The sequence below is a fragment of the Oryzias melastigma genome, linkage group LG21 (assembly GCF_002922805.2).
Source record: "Oryzias melastigma strain HK-1 linkage group LG21, ASM292280v2, whole genome shotgun sequence".
Lineage (NCBI taxonomy): Eukaryota > Metazoa > Chordata > Actinopteri > Beloniformes > Adrianichthyidae > Oryzias > Oryzias melastigma.
In genome coordinates this window covers 27,092,630-27,119,018 of record NC_050532.1, presented here as the reverse complement: position 1 = coordinate 27,119,018, position 26,389 = coordinate 27,092,630, and the positions used below count along the sequence as shown (strand labels likewise).

Sequence of the window (26,389 nt, the reverse complement as noted above, 5' to 3'; positions counted from 1 at the left end):
TATCAGCACTAACATCTTCAGCGGCCAAATTCAGTTTACAGCATTCACACTATCACTATCGCAGGTAATGATAAATATCTAGTTCATAATTATGCTAAAAACTTATGGCTTCTAAGTGTTTTAGAGTGTTGAATAAATGGTTATCCTGCTCGACCTCAGGTGTGTTCTGGATTTTGGCCCCTTTAGTGATTGAGTTTGACCCCCCTGACCTTCAGCAACATTTGTGAATTAGGAATTCGTGAATCCTGGGTTAGGAAACGGGCTGGTGGATTCTCCACAGACCCCTCACACAATCTCTTTAGACTCAGATCAGTGTCTCAGAGCTCCGTACGCCAAGACCACCCGCCACAAAAGCAGATTTTACCCCTGAGCCGTCGCTCTGACAGACTCTGAACAGTCACAGAAACAACCGGCCTAAATGTTAGATATTTTATTTACAGGTACCTGATATGGTATCTTAAAAACCCCAGAGCAAAGAGTGGATTGGATTGGTTCAAAACAAACCACAGGGGGCGTCTCCTAATGCTCTGCATGCTGACTTCTACAGATTCTTAAAGTTGAGGGAATTTAAGTTTCTACGGAATATTTTTACATATTTTTAGCTTCACTAATTAAAAACAACAAATTTGACTTTGTCATCCATTTAACTCTGAACTTTTTTGGTAGTTTGCGTTTTCTGAAGTGAGTTTCAGATGAAAGAACTTCAGTGTACTTTCCTTCACACAAAAACACGCCTCAAACATGGAAATCTGACGTGAGCGTCCACAGAAGACGCTCGCTTCATTAACTAGAGGAGACTCGCTCACGGAGACTGCGGGGTTTAATAAGTCAACCCTAATGTGCTGCATTTATAAATAGGAAGTGATTGCAAACGCAAAAAAAAATTAAGTATGCGAATCCCAGTGAGGGACGCATTTTAAAGCCAGCGTCACTTGATTGCAGTTGAAATAACCCCCCCGCCGCTGCATTTAGACGACAGAGACCCACAATGAAGCTGCTGAAAGCTTTCAATCAGTTCCCTGCAACAATAATCATTGGGAAATTAGCCACAGTTGTTGGGAAGTGATTTTTATTTCTGTAATGACTTCAGTTTGAGAGAAAGTCCAGATCGTCCAACACAACCTTGAAATCTCTCAGTAACATATCCAGCTACACGTGTTTGACCCGTTTCCATGGAGATCTGCAGTTCATGAATGATTAGTGTGAACACCCAAAACCTGTGGACAAATACCTAAAAATAGTTCTTCAAAAACTCTCGGATACGGGCTTCTACGCCTCATCTTATGTACAATAACAGTGAAGCGGGCCGGCGGCAGCAGCGTCCTTCATCGGTAGGAGAGGAAGATGAGCTAGAGGATGATCTGGTTCTTGAAGCTGCGGTTCAGATCTTTGTGTGGGAGGACGATGGAGTTCAGAATGATCACCTCGGAGGGAATCGACACGTTACAACCTGACAGGAGAAAAACACCAATGAACTACAATGAATACTGCACATACTCCGTGAAAAACCAACGTTTAGCACGTTTTCTCTTAACAGGAATTATCCAGGCTGTGGTGGCAGTATTATAGTAGGGGTTTATTAGTACTGTGTAGTAAAATAAAGTTGTTTTTGTTATCTGACACAGACAAAATAACTATAAGACAGAAGAGAGCACGGACCCAGAATGGTGATGGACGGCGTGAGTTTTCCATCTCTGAAGAGCGTCTCGCTATCCATCTTTGCAAACGGGTCATTTGGGTTGGGGTCACTCGGAGAGCCTTCGACCCGTGACCACTTCCCAATGGTACTGTCCCATCCCACAATGCTGTTCAGGACGCAACAGTGATCCTGGAGGTGGGACAAAGACACTTAAGTTAAAAGATGGCAAGAGCAAAGAATGCTGGGAAACTTCTGGTGTAGACTTTATCCTATCAAAAGTCCTTTTAGAAACAACCAACTGAAAATATATTTTTAGTTAATTAATTAACTGAAGAAATTAACAAAATTATCAAAAAATGACCTAAAAAACAGACTGACTAAAACTTAAGATTTCATGATACACCTGAGTGACGAGGAGCAGAGATCCTTCATGTCACTCACCTGCAGGTTTGCTCCGTGCAGAATGATCGATTCTCGGACTCGGACTCCGGCTCCAATGGTGACTCCGGTCCCGATGGAAACGTTGGGTCCCAGCTGCACAAAGATCACTTCTAGTTTGTTTTTTTTGCTTCCAATTAAAGCTTACAAAGGTTAAATGGATGGAGCTTTGACAGAAACAAACGTTTTTTGAAATTACAAATAAATGTTTTGGTGTTAGTGTAAATGACATGCTAGAAATCTATGATTTAAAGGAGCCATACCATAAAAAAAACTTTTTTAAGCTTTTAAGTGTATTATACTGTTTATTCCTCACTATAAACAACCTTGAAGCCGTATTTTGATCCATACAAAGAAGAGATGGGCGGCACCCACACGCAGCAGGAGGCGGAGCCTCAGGAATCAAGTCATTTTACAGAGCAGGGTAAAAACTCATGAAAATAAGCTAATATTTTATATATTATTAGATTTTTGGTATTCCAAAGGTAATATATGACCATATATATGGATATAGTTTATTCTGAAAGACTTAAGAAAATCATGGTATGGCGTCTTTAATAAAGAAATGCTATAAATTCTAATAAAAAGTTGAATTAGGCTTCAGGACTCGGAGCTCACAGAAAATGTATCCTGAGTTGTTAAAGAGTTCCATTACAACTTTAAATGCTACATTATCTAATCATTAGAAAAATAATGTAACTTTCAGCGATGGTAGAAATGTAAAGGTATGATATTGTTCTTTTTATTTTGTGTTTATTGAATAAAAGGAAAAACCTGCAATACAACCATGAGTTGTAAACTCAAACATGATGGAAACAAAAAATGAAAAGGGGACAGAAAGAAGAATATCTTATACTGTCTGCCCTTTTAAACAAATAAATAAATCAATCAAACAGTAAGAAAGAAAAAGTAAGAAATCGTAAAAAGAGCTGGATGTGAGAGGATCGTCTACCAAAGAATTTAGCAAAGATGCTGGAATATCTACAGCTAAGAAAGTTTTAACGATGGAAAGGAGGTAGTGAAGGTTTAAAAAGTCTCATTTAATGCTTCATTAGATCATAATTAGATCAAGTGAGGATAATCATTTGTATTCTGCTTTGGAAAGTGTAAGAAAGTAATAAGAAGATAAATAAGAACAAACTCATTTTAAAAAATTGGTTCCTGGACCAGAACTTTGACTTTACTGGTTCAGGAGGAGCGACATCTGGGTTTAAAAATAAACTCACCACAGCAGTGGGATCAATGTTGGCCGTGGGATGAATGTAGACATTACCTGTAAAAAAAAGGACAAATGGATGAAAGGACGAATTAGATTCAGAGGAGAGCGCTCAGAGACATTTGGTACCGCTGATTTTGGGCCCTCCCTCCTCGTTGGAGGCCAGCCGCTCGGGATGGGTGGTGTGGTACTGGTTGAGATACAAGCGACTTGCATAAATGGCCGACCTGTGAGACACACATGAGGGTCAAACGCTGGGAGGCTCCCATCATGCAGACGCGACGGCGCCGCCCTCACCCTGCAGACTTGATCTGACTCCAGAAGCCCAGAGTTTTGTAGACGTAGAGCTTGCCTTGTCCCGCCAGAGCCGTGAAAATGTCCTGCTCCAGCCGGACGACCTCCGCTCGGTGCCAGCCGTTGGTGGGCTCCTCTCTGGAGACGACACCGCTTCCAGATTAGATTAAAAACTTGAACGCTGTCAGTGTCAGTTTGGTTAAACTAGAACTGCAGCTGTTTGCATTTTCCACTAAATATCTCAGAATAAAGTTATCAAGACTTCTCCAAACTTCCTTTTGAGGAAATGTTTAGTCATGCAGGAATAAAAGCAGAAGTTAAAAGGCTGCTTCACTTTGATGGTGTCAGTGCTGGGCTGAAACCAAAGCCCACTGCTTAGTTGCAATCCAAAACTGAAGTAGAGGAGTTTACATGTTCCATATTAATCAGGCTCTCCCGCACGAGCCCGGAGATGAAAAAGAGCGCTGAATATTGATGAAAAGAATATTTTAAAGGCTCGCACCCATAATCGAAGCTTTAGCACGACCGAGGGGGATTCACTCTCCCTGAGAGACTGCAGCAGAAACCCTCCTCTCTTCTATCAGGCATCTGATGAGCGCTTCACTTCTGCTGACTCAGCACACGCTCGCTCTAAGTGCTATTGATGTTAGCAGGTGAATTATGCATGGACGGGTTTGTGGGTCTTTTGGTAACATTTCTGGAGCGTCCTTGGAGTTGTTCGGTCAGCTGCTCGGCGTGACGGTTCAGACAGGAAATACTGTATGTCAACCGTTTGCTGCAAGTTTGGAAACGTGGAGAAAACAACAAACAGAAAGAAGGGTGTTCTGACATCTCACAGCTACGACTGCAGGAAGCACAGCGGCTCTAATCAGGAGGAAACTAGAATCTACAGCTTTTATTTCAAGCATTTAGAGCAATTTAAGCCTAAAAAACAGCATCCTGGATTGATCACGAGTCGTTTTGTCTTCACTTAGAATGTGTTCTGCTGTAAAATGTTGTCTTCAAGTCTGGGTTTCCTGTTTCTCCTTTACAGGACGAGGAACTCGGAGTGAAAGAACCACACGTCCTTCCAAAAACACGTTCACACTGAGCTGTTTGGTAACAGTTTCATGTTGCAGGTCTGAAAGCGTTGGTGCAAAAGTCTGAAAAAACGAGTCGGTAGTGACCAAGCAAGCCCTGCTTCAGCGAGCTCTACTGCAACGAGCTAGCGAGCTTTGCTTTATCGATCTAGCGAGCTGGAGTGCAGCGAGTTCTGCAGTACCAAGCTCTGCTTTAACAAGCTCCGCTGTAGGAACCCAGCTAGCTTTGGTGTACCGAGCTTCACTATAGTGAACTCCATTGTAGCGAGCTCCAATGTCCACCAGGCTAGCGTAGCGAGCTAACCCACCGAGTTCCCACTTAAGTCAATGTGGGCAAACACAGGTGGGGTCACCACGGAAACTCTGGACCCACATTTTTTTGCCCACTTTTAAACCAAATGGGCCCACCTGACCTTGCTGGCTGGGATGTAAAGCAGCTGGAATGAGAGTTTTCGTGGTTCTCCATCGGAAGAGGTTTTTCTCTGGGTAGGTAAAACGCTGCAGCCTGAAGTGGAGGAGTTCGAGTCTCCTGGAGTCCAGGTCACGAGTGATGGAAGGATGGAGCATTAGATTGACAGGACTGCAGTCGCTCGATCAGTTTTTTGATCTAATATCTTTTAACATCTGCAGATGCTGCATCAGTTTGTTGCAGTGAAGAAGAACAGAGTCAAAAGGCGTTTACCGGCCGATCTATGTTTGTGCTCCCACTTATGGTCATGATTAAAGGAACAAGGTCGTAGATACGAAATGATTTTCCTCCTCAGAGTTGACTGGACTCTGTGGCGACAGGGGGATGAGGAGAACCGCCACCTAATTATATTTACCTAACAGCTGACCTGATTCCCACCCGCATAAACTTTGATAACAGGGGAGAAAAGGGTTAAACTTCGCTGAAACGTCTACAGAATGTAGAACTAAGTGCTCTAGAACCACACCATGCAGCACATCTGCAACTTACCCATCAAATGGATATCTGATGGTCATGGGAGGAAACAGAAATATGGAACGGAGGAGAGAGAGAAATCAAGAGAACCAAAGAAACCAGGAAATGGAAATGACGGCGAGAAGCTCCGACAGCTCGACTCACAGCAACATGTCCTGCTGGTTCTTCTGGAAAACCGCTCCGATGTGCTGGAAGATCTCCGGGTTAAACAGGTAGATACCACAGTTGATGATGTCGCTCACAAAGGTGCTTGGTTTTTCCACGTAATGCAGCACCTGGAGAGCGAACAAGCATCCTAAAGTTTGATCAACATTGATGGAAAGTCTCCAGAACATGAGGAAGCTGACGTACCTCGCTGGTCTCCTCATTGGCCACAATACAGCCATAATTCATGGACTGCTTCCTGTTTGCCTGAAGGAAACAACATATTTAATTTACAAACTTCCAATCGAAGTGTGTACGGCTGAACCGAAAGTCCAAAAATGTCACCGTTGTTCCGAGAATCACGGAGCTGCTGGGCTCTCCGTGCTCCTTCTGGAAGCTGAGCATCTCGGTCAGAGGAAACGCCGAGCAGACGTCGGCATTCAGCACAAAGAACGCCTCCGGATTCCCAGACACAATCTGGTCTCTGAAGTGATAGATGCCGCCCCCCGTTCCCAGCGCCGCATACTCCTGCAGGTACCTGCAGCACCAGGACAAAAAAAGACCTGCGTCGCTTCTTCTGCTCACAACTTCTGCAGAAATGTCTCTCACAGAGAGCCCAGTTCACCTGATGGAAATTTTAAACTCCTGCTGAGCATTGAACAAGAATCGGTTCAGTTCTTCGTTTGGCTGATAAAAGCCGATCAGGAGGATCTCCTTCAGATTTGGAACCTGGAAAAGGGGAGTTCTGCATCAGGATGGGAAGTTTAGACAATCACAAAAGAGACTTTTCAGAAAAATGTGGGACATTTTTAACAAAAAAACTTAAAAACTTACAATTCTAGAGATAAGATAAAAGACAAATGAAACAACGAGTAAATCAAAAACCACTCGTTCGCTCAATGATTCTTTAACACGTCGATCTTTAAGTCTTTCTGTTCTGCTGCGTTTACATGTGCTTAGAGAAAAAGGAACAAATCCTTTCTGCGATAATAGGAGCTCCAGCTGAGAGGTTCCCACAGAAAAACGGGCTCAAGGGAACATCGGCAGCTCTTTCCTTCAATTCTTTTTAGATTTTTTAATGTTTGAGGAAATTCCATCTCTTTCTACACCTGATCAACCTTTAAAAAAAACAGGAGAAGACAAAATAATTCAGGAAAGTTTTTCTTCATTGGTTTTTCTATATCAATCTACAGTCAGATTGAATAAACGTAGTGAAATGACTCGTGGAGAGGGCTAAATTCAACTGTAAATCTACATCAGTAAACCCGGTTTCTCTGATCCACTGACCTGGTTATGGAACCAGTCAGAAAAGCAGCCTCCTTCTGAAATCTGATAGTAACCAGGTACCTTCAGCACGTTGTTGTCAGGCACTCACCTTGGCACAAGCTTCGATGTGGTGCTGAAGCATGGGGACTCCGGCTACAGGGAACAGCGGTTTGGGCACCTCGAACGACAGCGGCCGGAACCTGGTGCCTGAGGAGAAGTGGAGCTGATTATTCTCAAGAGACTCTTAGCATCTTTAGTTTTGTAATTTTGGCGAAATTTAAAATCATTTATAAAGCAAATTAAAGTCAAATTTTACTAGAAAGCAGAAAAAGAAATGTTAAACAACAGATACAATAATTATCTATATAATACTATTTATTGTAAGTTAAAGATTTTGATCACACACACAATACATGCAGATATTTACATATTTACATGGCCTTCATTCAATCATTTACTTATATTTGACCATCTTACACTATTTCTTCATATCACCGTTTATTTTTACTAAATATATAACATTAACTTCTTTTATTTCTTTATCTAAATTATTCCATACGCACTCCTGTCACTAGCATTCATTCATACTGTTCATAAAAACAAAATTTTAAAAAGACAGTTGACACACTTTCCATAGATAAGTTTATAATTCTAGTCGGCTGTCAGACCCCTAAAAAAACTTGACAATAAAGTGATAAATAACCTAAACATGTTGATCTGCTGTGGTCTCTATTCACAATTAAATCATTAATTCTTTGTTTACAGGTCATTAAGTTTTTTACATTTATAAAAATAATAACAGAACCTCCAAAATAAAACATTCTCTGCATTTTTAGGGAGTATGAAATTGACAGATGTGGCAGACTTATTAATTTAAAACAATCTTTTAATATTCGTAATCATTATTATTATTTAATACCGGTAATTGTGATTTCATGTTTCTGTCGTTTCTTCTTAATTGATCCTCTGAATGAAAACTGCTTCCTGCTGATTTTCTTTAGAGAAACTTTCACTGTCAAACTCTTTTCATTGGACAAATGAAGTTTAAAGTTACAGAAAATACATGTAATATAATCGACAAACATAAATAAAGTCAGTAAACCTGCTCAGGTGAGGTTGCTTTAGCGCTAAACGCCACGTCAGACATGTAAACAAGCTCAGGCTGTTTGCTAGCATTAGCCTGCTAGCTTTAGCTTCAACAGCAGAGCCTTGAACTCAGAGGAACGACGAAGTTCAGAGAAACTTTTACCTTTCTGAGGTCCTCCGATTAAAATTACTGCCTTCAACATTTTAGCAGGAGGTCCTCAGAGTCACAGAGGAGCTGCCGGAAAACCTGAATCCACAGAAAACTGGATCTTCAGCCACTTCCGGGTTCTGACGTGATGACGCAAACAACCGACGGGGCTGGATTTGGGTCAAAATTAATCTGGTCTACTCGTTACTTTAACATTTATAACAAAATGAAACGTATTCAAAATAGCAACAATCGTGTGTGGATGAAGAAAAAAAACACTTTTATACATTTAAATAGTATACGTTTATAAAATAAAATATAAAAGTTATGTTAAATTTCATTTTGTTTTTCAAAATAAATGTCAACACTTCAGCTCAGTTATAACATCTATAAAATCGCTTAAAAAATAAAATAAAAAATGAACTGCAAGCACTGTCTCTTTAAGAAAATATATCAATTTTAAAAATGAACTTCTTTTATATTTAAATTTAGATCCACCTCCTCCCCGTTTGTGTCCAACCTGTCATTCAAGTCCTCACAAGCCTTTTGTTTGGCCACCTCCACCTGTGGAACATGTCACTGTGAAGTCATCTGGAAAAACCTCCTGATCTCTTTAAGCCTGTTTCTATTACTCCCTTAAATCCACACAGCACATTTTCATCTTCCTCACCACCAGAGTCATCCTCACACCACCTTCTGCTGTTTGGCTACTTTCTCCACATCTTCCACTTTGCAGTCTCTGGACTCTCTGATGAATGTTGTGCTCCTACCTCCATGCTTGGACGTCTCCTTGTGCTTCTCACCTTGTTTTGGGCTCTAAAATGAATCAAAACTGTACCTTATTCTTAAAGCTGGAGATCAAAGACAGATCCATGTTCTTCCTGTATTCAGTGAATAAATATAAAAGTTCAGTACATTTAGAAAGTATCTGGAAGAATTGGGAAATTGACACCTTCCCATTCTAGATGAACAAATACAAAACGTTTGTACAGAGGGCATAAACAGGACATGTTTGAGGGGTGAGCTTGAGCGCTGGGATTGGTGGGTTTAAGTTCATCTCAGAGACACATGAGCATCATCAGGGTCTTCCTCCATCCTAACAAACTAGGTCTTGATTTCCGTCTGGCTTCAATTTCTCATATTTTCTCTGAAGGAAACGACTGAGAAACAACTGAACAAAGTTGTGTTTTATCCGCATTTACTGCAGTTTCGCCTTCTAGCCTAAAATGTGTGTTAAAACTTCGAACAGACCCAAAAATCAACTTTCCATTTCAATTATTGTAAGTATTTGAAACTACATTTTTATAATTGAATAGCTCAATGGTCTAAAAAATATAAATAAATAGTATTTTTCCAAACAGGAAGTTGGACTTTGAGGCTCTCCCTTTTGGTTTTGGACAGTAAGAAAGAGGACCAAATGGTTCTTTTAGTGTTAGGTTGTAGACCCCTGTCGTTAATAAATATAAAAAAATAACTTTCAAATTAAAAGACACCTTATGTCACAAGCATCAGCTCAAAGCAACAAACGTAGTAGTAGGTAGTCTATTGTCAGAAGGATTTAAAATTAAATCTTTATTTACTTTTTTTGGTGCATCACAGTAAGAAATTTGTAAATATAACCAACCAAAATTCAATCAGAGATCCTTACTTAAAATCTGTTAATTTGTTAAAAAACTAAAAATTCGGGCTGCTTACTCACCTCAAATTGTTTTTTTTTCTGCAGCTTTAAAATCTGTCAAACATTTTTGTTGAACTTGTGATTCATTTACTTAATTTCTGTTCCTTCATTTAGCGCATTTCTTCAAATGAATCTTTTCTTCATGAAGTTATTTTAGAGTTGAAGAGAGTAAACAAAAGAAAGTTCCCCTGAGAGTCAAATATCCATAAAGACATAAAAATAACAAACCTCCAAAAACAGTTTGTCTCCATATTTCCTCATTAAAACATAACCTGAAGTGAAACAGTCGTGTGTGTGGCGGCATTCATAACTCAAACATATGCTAATGAGGAGCAACGCTGCTTTACACAAACGGGATCATATTTTATTCACCGCGGCGCCGACGCCGGAGCAGCAGAAACGCAGGAAACTTCACTCCAACTGTTCCTTTCATTTCTGCTAACTTCAGGTCCTCGGCAGCAGAACGCGTCTCAGGTTAAACTGAATATAATCGTGAATTCTCCAGAGAATCAGCATCATCTGGAAGCTCAGCAAACATCGTACGAGCTGGACCTGCAGGTCCTGATGCTGCAGCAGGAGTTTCCTGGAGTAAAGAGTCATTTTCTTCAGTCTCCGCGATAATATAAGACAACAATAATTAAAAAAAGAGAAGTCTTCTTCATTTTCCTCTTCCTAATAGAACCAAACCAACATTTTTTACTGGTTCCTTAAAAAAAAAAAAGATAAAATAAAATGTTTAGAAATTAAAATGTGTAAAAGGAAGTATAAACTGTGATCTTCCTAGTTTCATATAATATTTTGTACATTTGTTTTACTGAAATGATTCAAATTATTAAAGTTTGACAGCAGAAAAGATAAACTGCCAAATGTGTGAACAATTACCTTTGATTCATCACATTTAGAGTCTCACTGAAATGATTCAGTCAGAAAGAATCAAAGACTTCTCTCCATCTTTGGGGTCCAGACTCAGAGCCGGTCCAGTTGAAGGTTTTTTAATCCTCCATAAAAGTAAGATTCCCAGAGCCCCGCCCCCTTTACATCAGGTATCATCAAAAAAGCTCCAAATGTTTTTGTAGAAACTAGGATGAGTTTCTTCAGTAGAATGTAGTGATTGGAGATTAGGTTTAGAAATGTCATCTAGAGGACAAACTTGACTTGCTGTTGGTCAGGAGGCTGTAGATGCTCAGACCTGAACGATTCTCAAGGTCCAGAAGTACCTTCAACAGTGTTACTGTAGCTTTTGTTCATAAAAAACCAGAAACATCCAAACCAAAAACAAATCGTTTTAATGAGTTTGTTGGTTTGATCAGAACATTGTGCAAAAATGAGGCTCATAACAACAAAAGTCACAGCAGAATAAAAACGTTCATATTTGACAAAGATCATAAAGTGATGATTGGCAAAGAGTTTCATTTCTGACAAGTCTCCCATGAAACGATCGTCTGTGTGGTGAAGTCTCGTACCTTCAAAGGTTTCCTCTAACATGACTTCAGACACTTCAATCATCACCTGTGAGAACATTTAGAACGTTTACATTCACAGAACTAGGATTCTAAATCCAAACGTTTGTGTGCGACTCGTGAGGCGGTAACAGCTGAACCCAACTGGTTCTTGTATTCAGGAAAGAAGAAATGAAGAAACTTCTACTAAAAAACAAAAGTCAACAGAGAGATTCAGCGTTGGTGAATGTCTGTAAACTGAAGACAACCGTCTGAATGAACCGTACCGTGATCCCTTCACATGAATAAATATATCCGTGTTCCCAAAGTGTCAGCTCTCTCAGAGTCATTCAGCCGTCCTCGGCAGAAACCCAGACAGCAAATCCAGATGAGCCGTGAGGTCTACAAGTGGCAGAAAATGTGGACCGAGTGGGTTTGTCTGCAGTTTCTGAGGCGGCCCCGCTTGTGTTTGTCCAGACTTAAGTGGACACTCAGTGGGTCGGGTCGCTGCGCTAGCGAAGCTTGCGAGCTCGATCCAGCGGAGCTTGCTACAGCGGGGCTCGCTAGCTTGATACAGCAGAGCTTGATAGCATGCTACACGTCCACTGAGAGCCTGGCTAGCATAGCGAGTTAACCCACTGAGTGTCCACTTGAACTAATGTGGACAAACACAGGTGGGGCCACCTCAGAAACTGCAGACAAACCCACTCGGTCCACACTTTCTGCCTGCTGTCTGGGAAAGATGAAACTCTGGAGCCCGACCAGGTGACAGATCTTCTGTAGGATGGAGAACTCGTGTTCCTCTAAGGTCCAGAAACTGAAGCGAGTTTCCTCATTTGAGAAGAAACATGTTCCATGTAAATCCTAACTGTGCTAAACGTCATTCACATCTTAACAAACTAAAGGATCTCATGAAGGGGGGGTTAGGACTTAAAATGACTGAATGCTCCATCTGTTCTCCTGAAGCAGGTTGGATGCATCTCCAGGTAAAGGTCGCCGACCCCGTGGGCCGCCCGTCCCCCTGCAGCGTCACTACCTCCTGTTGAAGAGGTCTTTGCGTTTGCGCAGCTCCTCCAGCACCCGCGCCCTGAACCGAGTCCAGTCCTCGTCCTGGAGCGGCTGGACCCCCAGAGCCAGGTGAAGCTCGGCGGACTGGCTGCGTAGGAAAGGGTTGTACTGCTTCTCCTCCCCGATGGTGGACGGGCACTGGAGATGAAGAGGCGATGAGGAGATGGTGACACTGAAGGATTTCTGAAGCTTATCACTTTATTGTCTTTTTTTAATCAGATAAGATTTTTCAAGCTTTAATCTCTTTTACCAGAGTGACCTGGAAGTCCTTGGACTGTTTTATGAGCGAGTCAGTCCAGATTCACCCAAAACTAAGGCTGAGTATTCAATGCAATTTTGAGTTTACACATTTACACACATTTGTTAATAATACATTAATAATCTATAAATATGCTTTAAAGATGTTCATATATTAATCTGATCCAGTTCACATACTGTAAAATGTATTAGTGAAATAATAATAAGATAGTTTCTCAAACAGAGAATTGTTCTGCTTCTCCTGGAGGACGTTTCAGTTTGGCCACTAGGTGGCGATCACGCTATAGTATTACACCTTATTCCTGAAGAAGAAAATATGGGGGGGAAAAAAAACAATGTTTTAGGCCACAAATGGTTATTTAGTTAGAAAATGTATGTTTATGTCGACCAAGCGTTAGCATTAGCCGTCCTATGGGAAATCCCATTATACGCTAACATCAAGCTAGCAGACTTTAGCATTTTTGTTGGATCGATTTCAATTTTCACAGATCGATTATTGATTGATTAATTGATTTTATCAAACCAGCGCTACTCAAAAAACAAAAATGAATAAATCTAGATTACATTTTTTCTTTCTGCTGATGAAATAATTGAACGAAAACCAAATCAGAAAAGTTATTTGGCCCAACAGTGTTTCTAGTAGGTTTGATTGCAGAATTTCCTCAATTTAATATTTTGTTTTTGTATAAAAAAGCACTATATACCTCATGTTTCTATTATAATTATTCTAAAAACACAAAAGATAAAAAAATATATTCAGTAAAAATGTAATTAAGAGCCAATTAAATCTGCAGGTTCTGTCATTAGAAAGTCAAATTTATCTTTCTATTATTAACTATTTAAGTCAATGTTCATGTGAACCTGCAGTGTGTAAATGTGTTTGTCATTAAACAGTTCATCTTTGTTTTTATCGTTTATGCGTCTAAAGATTATAACGATTTGTTTAAAGGAAACTTCCAACATCCTTTCATAAAGGCAGCGGTACACTAAGACAGCTCGTGTCAGGCTGAAGAGAAAACTTAATGAAAACATAATAACGGAGAAAAACAACAACAACAACCTCGATCGACCACTCAGTGGGTTTGGGGAATAATATTTGACAAATTCAGATGCTCAAACGGCGGGAGGAAGCGGCCTCTGGAGTCACGCTCCGCTGATGTCAGATAAGAAGTAATCTAAATTCTGGATAAGCCCTTCACTGAACTGGGAACCTTTACTCTGTATCGCAGATGAAACTCGACAGCGAGCCTGAAAGAGGCGGACGTGAGCGGCGTGTGCGCGCTCATCGGGCTTTGACAGCACGTTCGCTGCACGCCGGCGATAAGCCCCGTCTCCGCGGGTGCAGGGAGCAGGAATCCATTCTGGCGCCGCGCTGGAGCGGCATAGCAATGCTGACATATCACTCTTACCGTGCACAGCTTCTGGCTGCGCTGCTGCAGCACCCACTGGTATTTGTTCTCCCGGGTTGAGTTCCGAGGCTCCACCTCCGCCGCAAACAGCAGGTTGTCCTCCGCATACTCATGACCTGTGGAGGGAACACCCAATTAAAAAGATGAGTGCACTCCGGCTTCGATCCACTACATTCAGAGGCTGGTATAGAGGTGCAAACAATGTCAGCACAGAGAAAGGGTCGTACCGGGCCATAAGAGGGTCTCATCATTCAAGGAGGCGACGGTGTCCAGCGATGACAGCATGGTGCTGGAGCTGCCTTCAAACATCCTCCCTGAGATCAACAGGTTAACAGTCAGTGCACGGACGCCACGGCTCAGAACGCTGATCTGAACACTTATTTTCATACAGGCTTCGTCTCACGCTTGTTTTTAAACCACGTCAGATGGACCAGGTGAGGGAGTGTCCTTCCAGCATCATGTGACTCAGAGGTTTGTTTTGAGCCTCATTTCAGCTCCAAACGTCAGATTTAAAAAAGGGAACATGAGCTAGGCCACACGTGTCAAAATCAAGGCCCGGGGGCCGGATCCGGCCCTCCAGATCATTTTATTTTATTGTTATTAATGTTTTTTTAATAGATTAAAATATTGAAAGTTATTTAAGGTTTAAATTGATTTATTCTGGAATAATATTCCTGCCTTTTTATTAGTCATAATTATGTTAAAAAAATACAGTTTTAAAGCTTTAAAAATTAGCATTCGGCTAGCTTTTTGAACTATTTTGGTATTTCCTAAGATTTTTTAGGCTATTTTGGAGTTTAGCTAACCTAACTTTTTTTGAAAATATTTTTAGGCTAATCTGGCATGTAGCTAATAATTAGCTGGCTATCAGCTTCAGCGTTTTTGGCTATCAATTTCAGCAAATTCATCTTCCAGCATTCCCACTAGCATTATCACAAATTATGCTATATATCTAGTTCATAATTATGTTAAAAAGTTGAGGTTTTAAAGTTTTAAAATGTAGTTTTAGAGTGTTTAATAAATGTTTATCCTGTTCGACCAAAGGTGTGTTTAGAATTTTGGCCTCTTGTGGGATTGAGTTTGACCCCCTGATCTACAGCTAAGGTCACCAGTCAGGCACAGGCCACGCCCCTTATTTTGTTTAAATTAAAGGGCCTATATCATACAAAATCTACTTTTTTTGTTAAGCGCATTATAATGTTCATTACTCACAAACTATTTGATCCATTCATGCACCTCTGATAATTCTCTAAAAAGTTGCACTCTGAGCACCAACCCCAGAGAACGACGGTCCCCAACATGAATACGTATGAACGTGGGGGAACAGCCCCTTCCAGGAAGAGTGCACTCAGCTCCGCCCCCAGACTAACACACACACACTTGCTCAGCAGAGCTAGTGGTGAACAGCAAAATGCTTTCATTTTAGCATCAACTCCAAAAAACTGCAGCTAATCTACAGAGACGACAGCTCGCTGTTGAGGCCGACTCTGGGTTGACTTCATGAAATGGGCGGCACCCACAAGGAGCGAAAGGCGGAGCCTCAGAGATCGAGGTGTATTACTTCTGAGTAGGAAAAGAGTTCATGAAAATAACTCCTATTTCATAAATAATGCGTTCTTTAGTGCTGCAAATGTAATATATGATCATATAAATGGATATAGTTTACTCTGAAAGGCTGAAGAACAGCATGATATGAAAGCTGAAAATATAAAATCATGAGAATCGTGAAAATATGACAAAATAAAATCGTCTTGGATGTAAAAATAATCCCAAACTTTTGTTGTAATCTCGGATCATCCAGTGGAAATGAATGTGGATTTAATGGATCGTATAAACGGCCCCTGGTGGTTATATGGTGAACTTATTTAGCTCCACCTACGTCTGTTTATTAACATGCTTCATTCTGGAAGTCGGAAGTTTGGATCTAAAACTCGTCAAGTTTGTTAGAACAGAAATATTTTGATCCCACAATGACACAACAGAATCCATCAATGTTCAGTCAAGACAACAATTTGTTATGTTGTGATAACACGGTGACAGACACAACAACTAGGAAATTTTGTTCTAAAAAAAAAAAAAAGCTTTTAATGTCTTATTTTGCACTTAGATCCAAGTTTTCCAGTGGACAGACATTTTTATTTAACAAACTCATAAACCAGATCAAATGAGAACTCTCATCTAAAGTGCTTTCAGTTCAGTTACTTAAAATATGTTTTTCTTCTATAAATATTTTAAAGAAACTATGAATTTTTAGATATTTTCTATAAATATACAATTACTTAAGAGTAAAAAAACAAAGGTTTTGTGTGACAACCCGATTTAAAGAAAAGATTTTAGTAAAACACAAAAAGTTTTCATTCCAAACTGAGAACCCACAAAAACTGAAGCAGCAAAACTCTCATACATTCATCTTTACTTAAGTCACAAGCAAACAAAACGCCAAAATTTGAGCAGATTCGACTGGCGATCCTGTTTCTTTAAGTCTATACTGATTTACTGGGCAGGAAATAATTTTTCTGGAAGATCGATGAAGCTTTAGAAGCACAAAAGTTTCTCAGTTGCAGCATTTTAGCATCAAGAGTTTATGTGGTCTGCTGTGCAGCTCACCACATCCAGACAGGAAGACCAGGTCTCCGGAGAACAGGCTGGAGGGGGCGCCGACGGCTGGGCCGTCCAGGAGGTAGATCATGTGACCGACCGTGTGACCCGGAGTGAAAAGAGCTTTAAAGTGCATCCGGCCGACTTTTACCGAGTCTTTGTCAGAGAGGGGGCTGAAAAAACAGGACATTTCACCAATCCGTCAGTTTACTTACAGTTTTTAACTTCTTAAAGTTGAAAAGAAATAATAATTAAACGTCTCTCAAACTGAAATTCTGCAGGTTGTTGAGTGCACAGAGGACGACAGACTTACTGTGTGAGGCCGGGAATGTTGTCCGCCGCGCTCCCGTACACTGGGCACGAGCTGTGGAGCCGCCTCAGCCCCTTGTTCCCGCCGCTGTGGTCCCTGAAAGCATCATCAACGTCAACCCAAACATTCAAGTCAAGCCTTCTCCTCCAAAACAATTACGAAATCCACCATTCAGCGCTTCACAGAATTATCAGGGCAGAAATTCTACAATCCAAGAAGCACAAAATAAATAAAACAACAACTCACCAGTGCTTGTGTGTGCACAAGATAGCTTCCAGCATCACTCCCTGATCCTCAAGGACTGCCTGAGAAGATTCAATCCAGGGTTTGAACAGTTCATCCAACACATCAAATCAACACCTGCAGAGCTACGAAACACGTTTTCCACGGCTGCAGGAAAACCACGTCCACACACTGTAAATGGACATGAAGGGACTCGCCTGGACAAGTTGAGGGTCTGCAGGGTCCACAACAACTGCAACACTGGAGGTCGTGTCCACTATCAGGTAGCTGTAGTTGTCCGACAGAACTGGGATGGGAATGATTTTGATACCTGCAGAACAAACCCGAACAATCGCTTTGATTTAGAAAGTAACCAGAGTTTTACAGGATGGCAGAGAGGCCAAAAATGTTAATCACTTCAGCTGTTAATACATGAGCCTTTAATACTTTGACATAATCCGAGCATGTGGAGAACAATGGTTTGGTCTGGGATGAGAGCTTCTGGAACAACAGGGAGGCTAAACATGTGAAGATCCAGACTATGCTTGAAGGCACATGTGTCTATGTCAAGAAAAGTAAAAGTAGAGTAAAATATTGAAAGTTATTTAAGGTTTAGCTTGATTTATTCTGAACCAATGTTCCTGCCTTTTTATCATTCATAATTATGCCTAAAAAATACAGTCTAAAAGTTTGAAAATTAGCATTCTGCTAGTTTTTTTGGACTATTTTTGCATTTACTGAGATTTTTCTGGCTAATTTGGCAGCTTCAGCATTTTCAGCTTCAGTGTTTTAAACTATCAATTTCAGCATCTTCAACTATCAGCACGAGATACTTCAGCTACCAAATTCAGCTTCCAGCATTCACACAAGCATTATACATGTAATGCTATACATCTAGGTCATAATTACGTCAAAAGGTTACAGTTTTAAAAATGTTTGTTTTAGAGTGTTCAATAAAACATTTTTTCTATTCCGGCCTCTTGTGTGATTGAGTTTGACCCCCCTCTTTTAAGGGGGTTAGGTGTGACCTGTGGCAGCTCCCGCGTGAGTGGGCGCACGTGCGTACCGTTAAACTCCGCAGGACAGGTGGAGGAATGTCCAGCCGGGTAGTTCTGTCTGGCTTTCCTCATCTGTCTCTTGTAGTACATGTAGCCCAGCCTGGTCTGGGTGTACAGTGTGTATCTAGGAGGAAGACAACGAGGTGTTGTTGTTGTTGTTTGTCTCACGCATCATCAGCTGGTTTGAAAAAACACTCGGGTTTGATTGAAAATGATCAGAAAAGTAGAAACCTCCGCGTGAGCTAAATAAGTTTAAGCTAAAATATTAGCATCGAGCAGCAAAAATAGTCTCTAGATTGACATGTAAACAAAAACAACAATAAGGCTTTTCTACTTGTTATTTTGTAGTTAAATACAAGTCAAACCTTTACAAGCTCGTGACACACATAAACAAACGTTTTCCATTACATAAAACAGTAAACAGTGAATTCATTTGGTGTAAAATTGTAGCTAAGCTATGCTAAATCCTCGATGTTTTTACATTTGTATTCTTTTTTGTTTCTAGTAGAAACTTTCGGAAAAACTCACGCGATCCGGAACAGCGGCTTCTCCGTTCGAGCCATTATTTTAGCGCACAGATTCCTCCAGGACCCTCGCGCGGACCGCCGGAACCGAACCCACAAACATAAACAACAGCAGACGGACGCGGCGGCCGCGAGCGCTAGCGTCCACTCAGAAAGCTCCATCGCAGATGAGCGCAACGTGATGACGTAGAGGGGACGTAAGGAGACACTTCCGGGATCGGACCATAGACCGTATAAGTAAGTAAATCACCATAAACCCATTGATTGTATTAGACTCTCTATGGATAAACCGATAAAAATGTGTTGATTTTATGATTTCACGATGCTGCAGTTATAAAATTTAATTTTGAGTAAATTAACGCATTTCAGTAAAATAAAATAAAAACAATATAAAAAATGAAATAAAAAATAATCTTAAAATTAAAATTAAAAAATCAAAAAGGAAATTAAAAGAAAAAGAAAAAATAAATTAAAAAGAAAAAAAATAAAATCAATATGTTAAATAAAATATTTACTGTATACTATATACTATCAATAGTCAAGATGCCAGAAAAAGCCTCAAAACGAGTCTGTAAAATCCCAGAAAGGAAATTACACTGAAGTCTGACTTTAGTAACAAATGTAATTATTTTAAAAATAGACAAAAGAAAAGTTATTAAAATTACAGAAATTGACTAATAACACATGAGATCAAAAAAACTATTAATACTTTTCTTCGTCGAAATTCTAGACCAATTAAAAAAAATACTAACTTTTTTTAAAATAAAAGAACAAAACAAAATGTAAAAAGGAGATAAACAAAAGAAGAAAAGGACACAAGAATACGAATAAAAGATTTGAGATGCATTTTTGTACAGTAGCTATGTAGGTTTGATTTCTTTTTATAAATAATAGAAAGATGCATCAGAGAAATAGCTTCCATATTCTTTCTTAAAGACATCTTTTAGGTTTAGTTCTGATAAGCAACGTTTGTTTATCGTTTTCTCTACTACTAAATTTCTTGTTTGTTGTGATGCTTGAAAACCTGTTCTTGATGGCGTTGTGGTTCCTGGAGGACCTTTAACCCCCGGTGTGCCGGCTGTCTGAGGGGCAGAGGTTTGGATTTCACTGAACTGATCCGGTTTCAGAGATGACACCGACCTGCGGCTGCAGTCGCGAGAGAAACTGGACGGAGATGCACGGCGCTCATCAGCTCCAGCTTTAAGGTAAGGCTTGATTGATTGCCTTTATGGGTTGATTTTCATGGATCGTGGTTAATTCAGATCCATTAACTTCTCTCTTTATGTCGTGTGTTTGTCAGAAATGCAGGAAGAACTCCAGACATCCTAAATACTGAGCTCTGATCGCTGTGGTTAGATAAAGTATTTGATTTTCAAACTGTAACATAAAAGGTACACAATATTTATTAGTATACTAAATGCTCTAGTCTTGTCTGATATGAATCTCCTGTTTGAGTTTAGAGAATGACCTCCAAAGCCAACAGTCCTCCATCTTACGAGGAGGCGCTGCACCACCCCAAGTCCGAGGACTGCTCCTATCTGCCCCCTCCCTCCTACAGCCCCAGCCCGGGCATGTACCCCGGCCCCCCTGGTTACTGGAGCCAGGGGGGCGTTTTCCCGCAGGCCGGCGTGTCTCCAGGCTTCTCCCCGTCCATTCCGACTCTGTCCGCCGCTCTGCCAGCGTCCCACTCAGGTCAGGGATTTGGACCGCGCTCTTTCCTCGTCCTGCTGTGTACTCAGATTACTTCCCTGTTTACTCAGGTGACATGGAGGAGTTTTTCAGGAACCAGTGGGAGAGCACGTCTGTCCGGCACGCCTTCATCAGAAAGGTGTGGACTCCCAGCATCCGGCTGAAAAGTGAGAGTTGAGCTGAACTCTGCGTTTTCCCTCCAGGTTTATTTGATCCTGGCGGTGCAGCTGTCCTTCACCTTCACGGTGGTGGCGGTTTTCACGTTCGTGTGAGTGTCCTCGACCTTCTGGGTGTTTGGAGGGGGCGCTCTGTGATGTGACCTCGTTTGTGCCTCCTTCCACAGTGACCCGGTGAGGCAGTTTGTCATCAGATACCCCGGCATCTACTGGGCATCTCTGTGAGTCCCTCGAAGCCGCACCGAGCAGCCTCCGTGCTGGGGTGTAACGTCCTGCTGTTCTCTGTCCACAGCGCCGTTTACTTTGTGGTTTACTGCGTCCTCATCTGCCTTAAAGAGCCCAGGTAAGCCCGGTTCGGTCCAGAACACTCAGACAAGTCCGGCTTCACTCTTTCAGTTTTTACGTTCTTGGTTCAGGAGGCGTTTCCCATGGAATCTGCTGCTGCTGGGAATATTTGTGAGTATGGTTTGTCCCATTTTGGATCTGCACTCCTGGCAAAAAGAGGGAATGATGTGCTTCATCCCAACAGACTCTTGCCTTATCCTACATGGCTGGAACCATCTCAAGGTTCGTTTCCCAGTTCTGCCAATGCAAATACACCCTGATGTCCACACACTGTGATGCATTTCTTCTTTTTTTTGCAGCTATTACGAGACAAAAGCGGTGTTTATCGCCATGGGGATCACAGCGGTCGTCTGCGTGGCAGTGACAGTCTTCTGCTTCCAAACGAAGGTAGATGGAGGCCGCCGGTTCGTCAGAGGATGTCTTTGTTGTCGCTGTAAAAGAACTCCTTTGTCTCGCATTACAATCGGCCACTGAGGTCCGTTAAATATTTAAAACATTCTGGGATAAGATGTGAATCCCACGTCTCTGCCAGGAGGCCCAACGTCACATGTGTCACAGTCAAGGCCCGGGGGCCGGATCCGGCCCTCCTGGGGATTCTATCCGGCCCTCCAGATATTGTTATTAATGACGATGTTATCTTACGCTTATTTCTTGACAAAATATATTTTTATGGAGGGTAAAATATTGAAAGTTATTTAAGGTTTAAGTTGATTTATTCTGGAATAATATTCCTGTCTCTTTATTATTCATAATTATGTTAAAAAGTTACATTTTTAAAGTTTTAAAAATTGACATTCTGTTAGCTTTTTGGACTATTTTTGGCATTTACTGAGTTTTTTAGGCTATTTTGGAGCTTAGCTAATAATTACACACAAGCTGTTTTGAATAATTTGGCTTTTTTCTGTTTTTTGGGATATTTTGATGTTTAATATTTCAGCTAAATGCTAGTTGGCTAATTTAGACTTTTTTCAGTTTTTTAGGCTAGTTTAGCATTTAGCTATTCTTTCAGCTACATGCTAGCTGTTTTGCCTATTTTACCCCCTTTTACTAAAGTTTTGGAGTGTTGCTAATATATGCTCATTGTTTTGGCTAATTTAGGCATTTAAAAAGTTTTTAGGCTGTTTTGGAGTCAGGATAATATTTACATGCCAGCTGTTTTTGATAATTTAGGCATTTTTTTCTCAAGTTTTTCAGGCTGTTTTGAAGTTTAGCTGTTATTTTAGCTACGGCTAACTGTTTTTGCCTATTTTACCCTTCCTTCTAGTTTTTAGGCTGATTTGGAGTAATTCTAATGCCTGCTAGCTGTTTTGGCTAATCTGAGTTTTTTTTTTCTTTTTTTGCTTGTTAGGCTAATTTGGAACCTAGCTATTGTTTTAGCCGGCCATCAGCTTCAGCATTTTCAGCTATTAGCCTCAGTGATTTCAGCTATCAATTTCAGCATCTTCAGCAACCAAATTCAACATCATTCACAGTAGCATTATCACAGGTAATGCTATATGTATAGTTCAAAGTTATGTTTAAAAATGTAGTCTAGAGTGTGCAATAAATGTTTATCCTGTTCGGCCCGCGATCTACGGTGTGTTTTGGATTTTGGTCTCTTGTTGGATTGAGTTTGACACTCCTGCTCTAAGAGCCTTTTTTTTCTCTTTCAAGTCTTGGAACAAATCTTCGTCCCTTTCATTCCGCTGACGCTCGTTTCTCCTCTCAGGTGGACTTGACCTCGTGCAGTGGACTTCTCTGCATTTCTGGGGTTCTGCTGATGATTATCGGGATCGTCACGGCCGTCGTGCTCTCCTTCCAATACGTGAGACTCTTCTGTTGTGATGCGTTCTCTCTGGACACTCTCCTCAGCGGGTCGCTCTTTCCTCACTCTACAGGTGCCCTGGCTTCACATGCTCTACGCTGCAATCGGAGCGGTCGTTTACACTCTGGTGAGTCTGACGTGAACTTCAGGAGGGGCAGAACCGGACGTGAGCAGGTCTGAGGCTTCGTCTGCTGAGGGGACGGCTCTGCTGCTTGTTCATGGGTGCTGTGGTAGGAGATTCATGGTGTGGGTTCAGAGCCTCAGTGTAGATCTGAGTCTGGAAATCGTTAAAAGTCTGCAAGTCAGGAGGAATGTGATGCATGGTGTGGGAGGAGTGATGGTATGGGCCTATTTTTGAAGGATTAATCCCTTTAGCTTAAGTGGTGACAAGTTGGGAGTGAGAAAATGAATCAATGTTTACCAAAATAAAACATCTAATTGAGAAAAAACTGGAGCTGACACACAGGGAGCACAAAGATTACAGTTTAGTCACTGAAATCTTAAACTTTCTTTTGTTTAATTTGTATTTTGCTGTCCAAACGTGACCTTCTCATCTTCTTCTTCAGTCTGAACTCCAGCTGAATTCCTGCAGTTCAGTTGGATTCCAAGAAATCTAGTTCCCAACCAGGTCGTTGTGTTTTTTTCATGAGCAAAAACTATTCTTTGAGATGTTTTGGATACATTCTAAGAAAAAACTTGGGAGAAAGTACAAGAAGTTGACATTTTTAAAAATGTAATTTAAACTTCACAGATTGAAGTTTTGAGTCAAGACGTTTGGAAAACTTTGTGGGAAGCTCGTACGACACGAACAGAAGCGGTTTCAGTTTCGTATATAGAACAAACTTCTTGCTTCACCTGACTTGGTCTAAACCAGGACTTGATGAAGTGTCCATGACAAGACAGCGAGGAGACATTTGACCAAACTCTGGAAGTTTTCAGCAAACAGTAACTTAGTTCCCAAAGTAAAACTTGTGCGGATTAATGTATTTAAGGTTTAATTTTATGATTGCACATAATAATAATAATAATAATAAAATGTATTAAAGATGAGAAAAGGTTGAGTCATGGCGTCTTCTGGGTCCTTCAATGGTCCGTTAGTCTGGATCAGGATGACCACGATCAAGAAGTTTCCAGAAGATCAAAAAAAAGATGAAAGAAAAGGAAAAACGTGGCAAACAAACGAAGAAAAAGAGAATCAAAGCTTATTGAAGAACTCCTGCCTCACTCACGTCAGATTTTCACGCGGCTGGTGTTCATACTGTTTGCTCTCCACATTTCAGTTTCTCGTCTACAACACTCAGCTCCTCATCGGGAACCGGGAGCTGTCCATCAGCCCGGAGGAGTACGTCTTCGGAGCGCTGTCGCTCTACGTGGACATCGTTCACATCTTCCTCTTCATTCTTCAAGTCAGCGGATCGGCCACGGAGTAGACGAGGACAGCTGACCCTCAAAGCCGGCCTCCGCTCAACGTGCACGTGTTTAAAGCTCCTCATAGCGCTCGCTTTCATTCGCCTGATTGTATATAGCTGGAAGTCTGAACAATCGCTCACACTTTTCTGTGTTTTCATTCTCTTCTGTGAGTAAAATCATCGAAACTCAAAACTTGAAGACATTATTTCCATTTTTATTGTCAGTGTCTGTTACAAAAGCTGAGACAAAACCATCAGTCCAACATCTGTGCTGGTAGTAGGAAGGACTCTGGGACAAACACGACTCTGCTCTGCAGCAGGTAACCTGCACACCTGTCCTGTAGCTGTTAGTTACAAACCCATCACTAAAGAGCTGCTCGCCGCCAGACGGTGGCGCTATGCTTTGCTGCTCGGGGTTAGTCTGTGTGTTAGTCCAGGTGGGGGGTGGGGGGTGGAATCAAGGCGTGAGGCGTTTGGGGTCACGTGGGAACATGGAGGTCTGACGCACGTTGTGGAGACCCAGGTAGAGCATGCAGACTCTCTCCAGACCTGTGGAGAAGAAAAAAAAGTTAATTCTTGCAAAAAATGATGGAACTCAAGGCACCAAAACCCTTACCGATGCCGCCGCCGGCATGTGGGGGGGCCCCGTAGCGGAAGGAGTCGATGTAAGACTTGATTTTCTCCAGATCTAGAAGAGACGTTCAGAAAAAAGAAAAAAAAACTTGTCATTTTTGCTGTAGTTGCAGCTGGCCGCCACCAGAGGGAGACAAACCCTCTGACTCTCACCGATCTGGTGATGCTGGGCTCTCTCGGTGAGCAGCTGAGCGTCGTGGACCCTCTGAGCTCCAGACAGGATCTCCTCCCCCCTCATGAACATGTCGTAGGAGTTGGAGTATTTCTACCAGGAGATAAACAAACGCCGGCTGATCAAACGGGCCATAAAAAGGTGAAAATAACAGACACAGATCTGCAAACTACAACCATCCTTCACAGGACTTTATGACCCGCTCTGTTAATGACGCAAAAATTATTCATGACTGGACTAGAAAATGTAGCAGCTGAAGGGATGAAGAATAAATTTGCTGTGTAAAAATGTCTGCGGCGAGGACTTTTACTGTCTCCGAGTCTCTGCTGAAGGAACTCACGGGGTTGTGAGGGTCCGGCATGGTGTAGAAGGGCCGCACCGCCAGCGGGTATTTATCCAGCACGTAGAAGTCGGTGTCGTACTAGAATAAAGAAGCCAGCGTTGGCATGAGGAGGGACGTGTGGAGATTAAGAGCAGATCGGTCTGATGGGAACGAACCTTCTCTTTGACGAGGCGACCCAGCAGCTTCTCGTTGGGCGTGCTGGAAGAGAAGGAAAACTATGAAAGTTGACTTCCTGTGATGCTTTTCTGAAGATGATGAAGCTTTTTACTGAAAATGGTGACGCAAATGACTTTAAATGCTGCAGGGATTTAGTGGAAATGCAAAAGCTGTTTGGAAAATGTTAAATTTGTTAAAAGACTGGAAATTTTGTTAAAGTATGAAAGAGTGCTGAAGATTACCTGAATTTCTCAACGTTTTGTAGTGAAATTGCTTAAGTCACTAATACATGACAATTTTCTAAAATTATTTAGCTTGTTGATTAAATATTTGCTAAACTCCTAAATAACCTAAAATATGTAAACTAAATTAGCCAAAAACGTTAGCATGTTGCTAAAATATTAGCTAAACTTTTTTGAAAATGACTATAAAAGATGAAAACATTTCCATGAATAAAGACTTTTGTTAATCTGCTTAAAATGATGAGATTTGAAGACTTTCTCATTCATTCCCAATAGGCTACATTTTACTCAATATTTCAAAAACTATAAAGTTTATAAATACCAAAAATAAAAGCAGTAATGTCCTGAACGATCTGAACGTTTTGATACCAAGATCACTAAAATCGCTGCAAGTGTGATTGAGTTTTTATGAGCTGAAAAACATACAGAAAAGACCAGAATCACTATAGTGTGATTGCTGACTAAACAATCACACAATAACCTTCACAATCAAACAAGCAGCATTCAGTGAAGTACCTGTAACCTTTTATTATTGACGTAAAATTGTGTTAGACAGCGTTCAGCTTTGCTGTTTTAAACCCCATTTTGTGTGACGTTGCTGTA

The 26,389-nt window shown here is 41.1% G+C and overlaps 4 protein-coding genes across 8 annotated transcripts in view; 1 reads left to right on the top strand and 3 right to left on the bottom strand.

The window, feature by feature from the left end:
• Positions 1 to 1,052: 1,052 nt before the first annotated feature.
• gmppaa (GDP-mannose pyrophosphorylase Aa) lies at positions 1,053 to 8,963 on the bottom strand. 2 transcript variants are annotated; one of them, XM_036209720.1, is made up of 13 exons: positions 8,269 to 8,963; positions 7,129 to 7,226; positions 6,379 to 6,482; positions 6,099 to 6,291; positions 5,961 to 6,020; positions 5,754 to 5,884; positions 5,625 to 5,639; positions 3,591 to 3,725; positions 3,423 to 3,520; positions 3,304 to 3,350; positions 2,081 to 2,173; positions 1,660 to 1,828; positions 1,053 to 1,450 (listed from the first exon to the last, which is right to left on the bottom strand). In XM_036209720.1, the coding sequence occupies exons 1-13, from the start codon at positions 8,306 to 8,308 to the stop codon at positions 1,350 to 1,352; spliced, it is 1,284 nt and encodes a 427-aa protein (XP_036065613.1). In that variant the 5' UTR covers positions 8,309 to 8,963; the 3' UTR covers positions 1,053 to 1,349. The 2 variants fall into 2 exon arrangements, with proteins under 2 accessions (XP_036065613.1, XP_024143016.1); XM_024287248.2 differs by lacking the exon at positions 5,625 to 5,639 and having other exon boundaries at positions 8,269 to 8,959.
• Positions 8,964 to 11,194: 2,231 nt separating this feature from the next.
• pnkd (PNKD metallo-beta-lactamase domain containing) lies at positions 11,195 to 19,027 on the bottom strand. Its single transcript, XM_024286296.2, has 9 exons — positions 18,822 to 19,027; positions 18,302 to 18,417; positions 17,454 to 17,566; positions 17,260 to 17,318; positions 17,017 to 17,109; positions 16,713 to 16,876; positions 14,333 to 14,419; positions 14,106 to 14,221; positions 11,195 to 12,576 (listed from the first exon to the last, which is right to left on the bottom strand). Exons 1-9 carry the CDS (start codon positions 18,977 to 18,979, stop codon positions 12,403 to 12,405), a joined length of 1,080 nt encoding a protein of 359 aa, XP_024142064.1. The 5' UTR covers positions 18,980 to 19,027; the 3' UTR covers positions 11,195 to 12,402.
• On the top strand, positions 19,004 to 24,433 carry LOC112154984 (protein lifeguard 3). Of its 4 annotated transcripts, none has more exons than XM_024286298.2 (14): positions 19,004 to 19,054; positions 19,945 to 20,022; positions 20,118 to 20,208; positions 20,278 to 20,509; positions 20,578 to 20,645; positions 20,710 to 20,774; positions 20,850 to 20,903; positions 20,975 to 21,025; positions 21,099 to 21,138; positions 21,212 to 21,249; positions 21,327 to 21,414; positions 22,736 to 22,831; positions 22,905 to 22,958; positions 24,112 to 24,433. In XM_024286298.2, exons 4-14 carry the CDS (start codon positions 20,281 to 20,283, stop codon positions 24,259 to 24,261), a joined length of 933 nt encoding a protein of 310 aa, XP_024142066.1. In that variant the 5' UTR covers positions 19,004 to 19,054; positions 19,945 to 20,022; positions 20,118 to 20,208; positions 20,278 to 20,280; the 3' UTR covers positions 24,262 to 24,433. The 4 variants fall into 4 exon arrangements, with proteins under 4 accessions (XP_024142066.1, XP_024142065.1, XP_024142068.1 ...); XM_024286297.2 differs by having other exon boundaries at positions 19,008 to 19,054; positions 19,872 to 20,022; XM_024286300.2 differs by lacking the exon at positions 19,004 to 19,054 and having other exon boundaries at positions 19,061 to 20,022; positions 20,118 to 20,178.
• An 8-nt stretch (positions 24,434 to 24,441) lies between these two features.
• dars1 (aspartyl-tRNA synthetase 1) overlaps positions 24,442 to 26,389 on the bottom strand; it is a 32,284-nt gene continuing 30,336 nt past the window's right edge. Inside the window, exons 14-18 of the mRNA XM_024286294.2 lie at positions 25,544 to 25,586; positions 25,386 to 25,466; positions 25,027 to 25,138; positions 24,857 to 24,928; positions 24,442 to 24,789 (exon numbers count right to left, since the gene is read on the bottom strand). Coding sequence (XP_024142062.1) covers positions 24,698 to 24,789; positions 24,857 to 24,928; positions 25,027 to 25,138; positions 25,386 to 25,466; positions 25,544 to 25,586 — 400 coding nt within the window. The 3' untranslated portion in view covers positions 24,442 to 24,697. The remainder of the gene's footprint in view (positions 24,790 to 24,856; positions 24,929 to 25,026; positions 25,139 to 25,385; positions 25,467 to 25,543; positions 25,587 to 26,389) is intronic.

What these genes read in the sequence shown, in the direction of transcription:
- gmppaa (XM_036209720.1), bottom strand. Translation starts at nt 8,308, where the DNA reads ATGTTGAAGGCAGTAATTTTAATCGGAGGACCTCAGAAAG. An exon ending in CCAATGAGGAGACCAGCGAG is followed by an intron (nt 5,885 to 5,960) that starts GTACGTCAGCTT and finishes TTCGCTCTCCAG; the next exon opens with GTGCTGCATTACGTGGAAAA. An exon ending in ACATTGATCCCACTGCTGTG is followed by an intron (nt 2,174 to 3,303) that starts GTGAGTTTATTT and finishes ATCTTTGTGCAG; the next exon opens with CTGGGACCCAACGTTTCCAT.
- pnkd (XM_024286296.2), bottom strand. Translation starts at nt 18,979, where the DNA reads ATGGAGCTTTCTGAGTGGACGCTAGCGCTCGCGGCCGCCGCGTCCGTC. An exon ending in CAGACCCTCAACTTGTCCAG is followed by an intron (nt 17,319 to 17,453) that starts GCGAGTCCCTTC and finishes GAATCTTCTCAG; the next exon opens with GCAGTCCTTGAGGATCAGGG. An exon ending in GGTCTTCCTGTCTGGATGTG is followed by an intron (nt 14,420 to 16,712) that starts GTGAGCTGCACA and finishes TGTTGATCTCAG; the next exon opens with GGAGGATGTTTGAAGGCAGC.
- LOC112154984 (XM_024286298.2), top strand. Translation starts at nt 20,281, where the DNA reads ATGACCTCCAAAGCCAACAGTCCTCCATCTTACGAGGAGGCGCTGCAC. An exon ending in GGCACGCCTTCATCAGAAAG is followed by an intron (nt 20,646 to 20,709) that starts GTGTGGACTCCC and finishes TTTTCCCTCCAG; the next exon opens with GTTTATTTGATCCTGGCGGT. An exon ending in ATCTGCCTTAAAGAGCCCAG is followed by an intron (nt 21,026 to 21,098) that starts GTAAGCCCGGTT and finishes TTCTTGGTTCAG; the next exon opens with GAGGCGTTTCCCATGGAATC.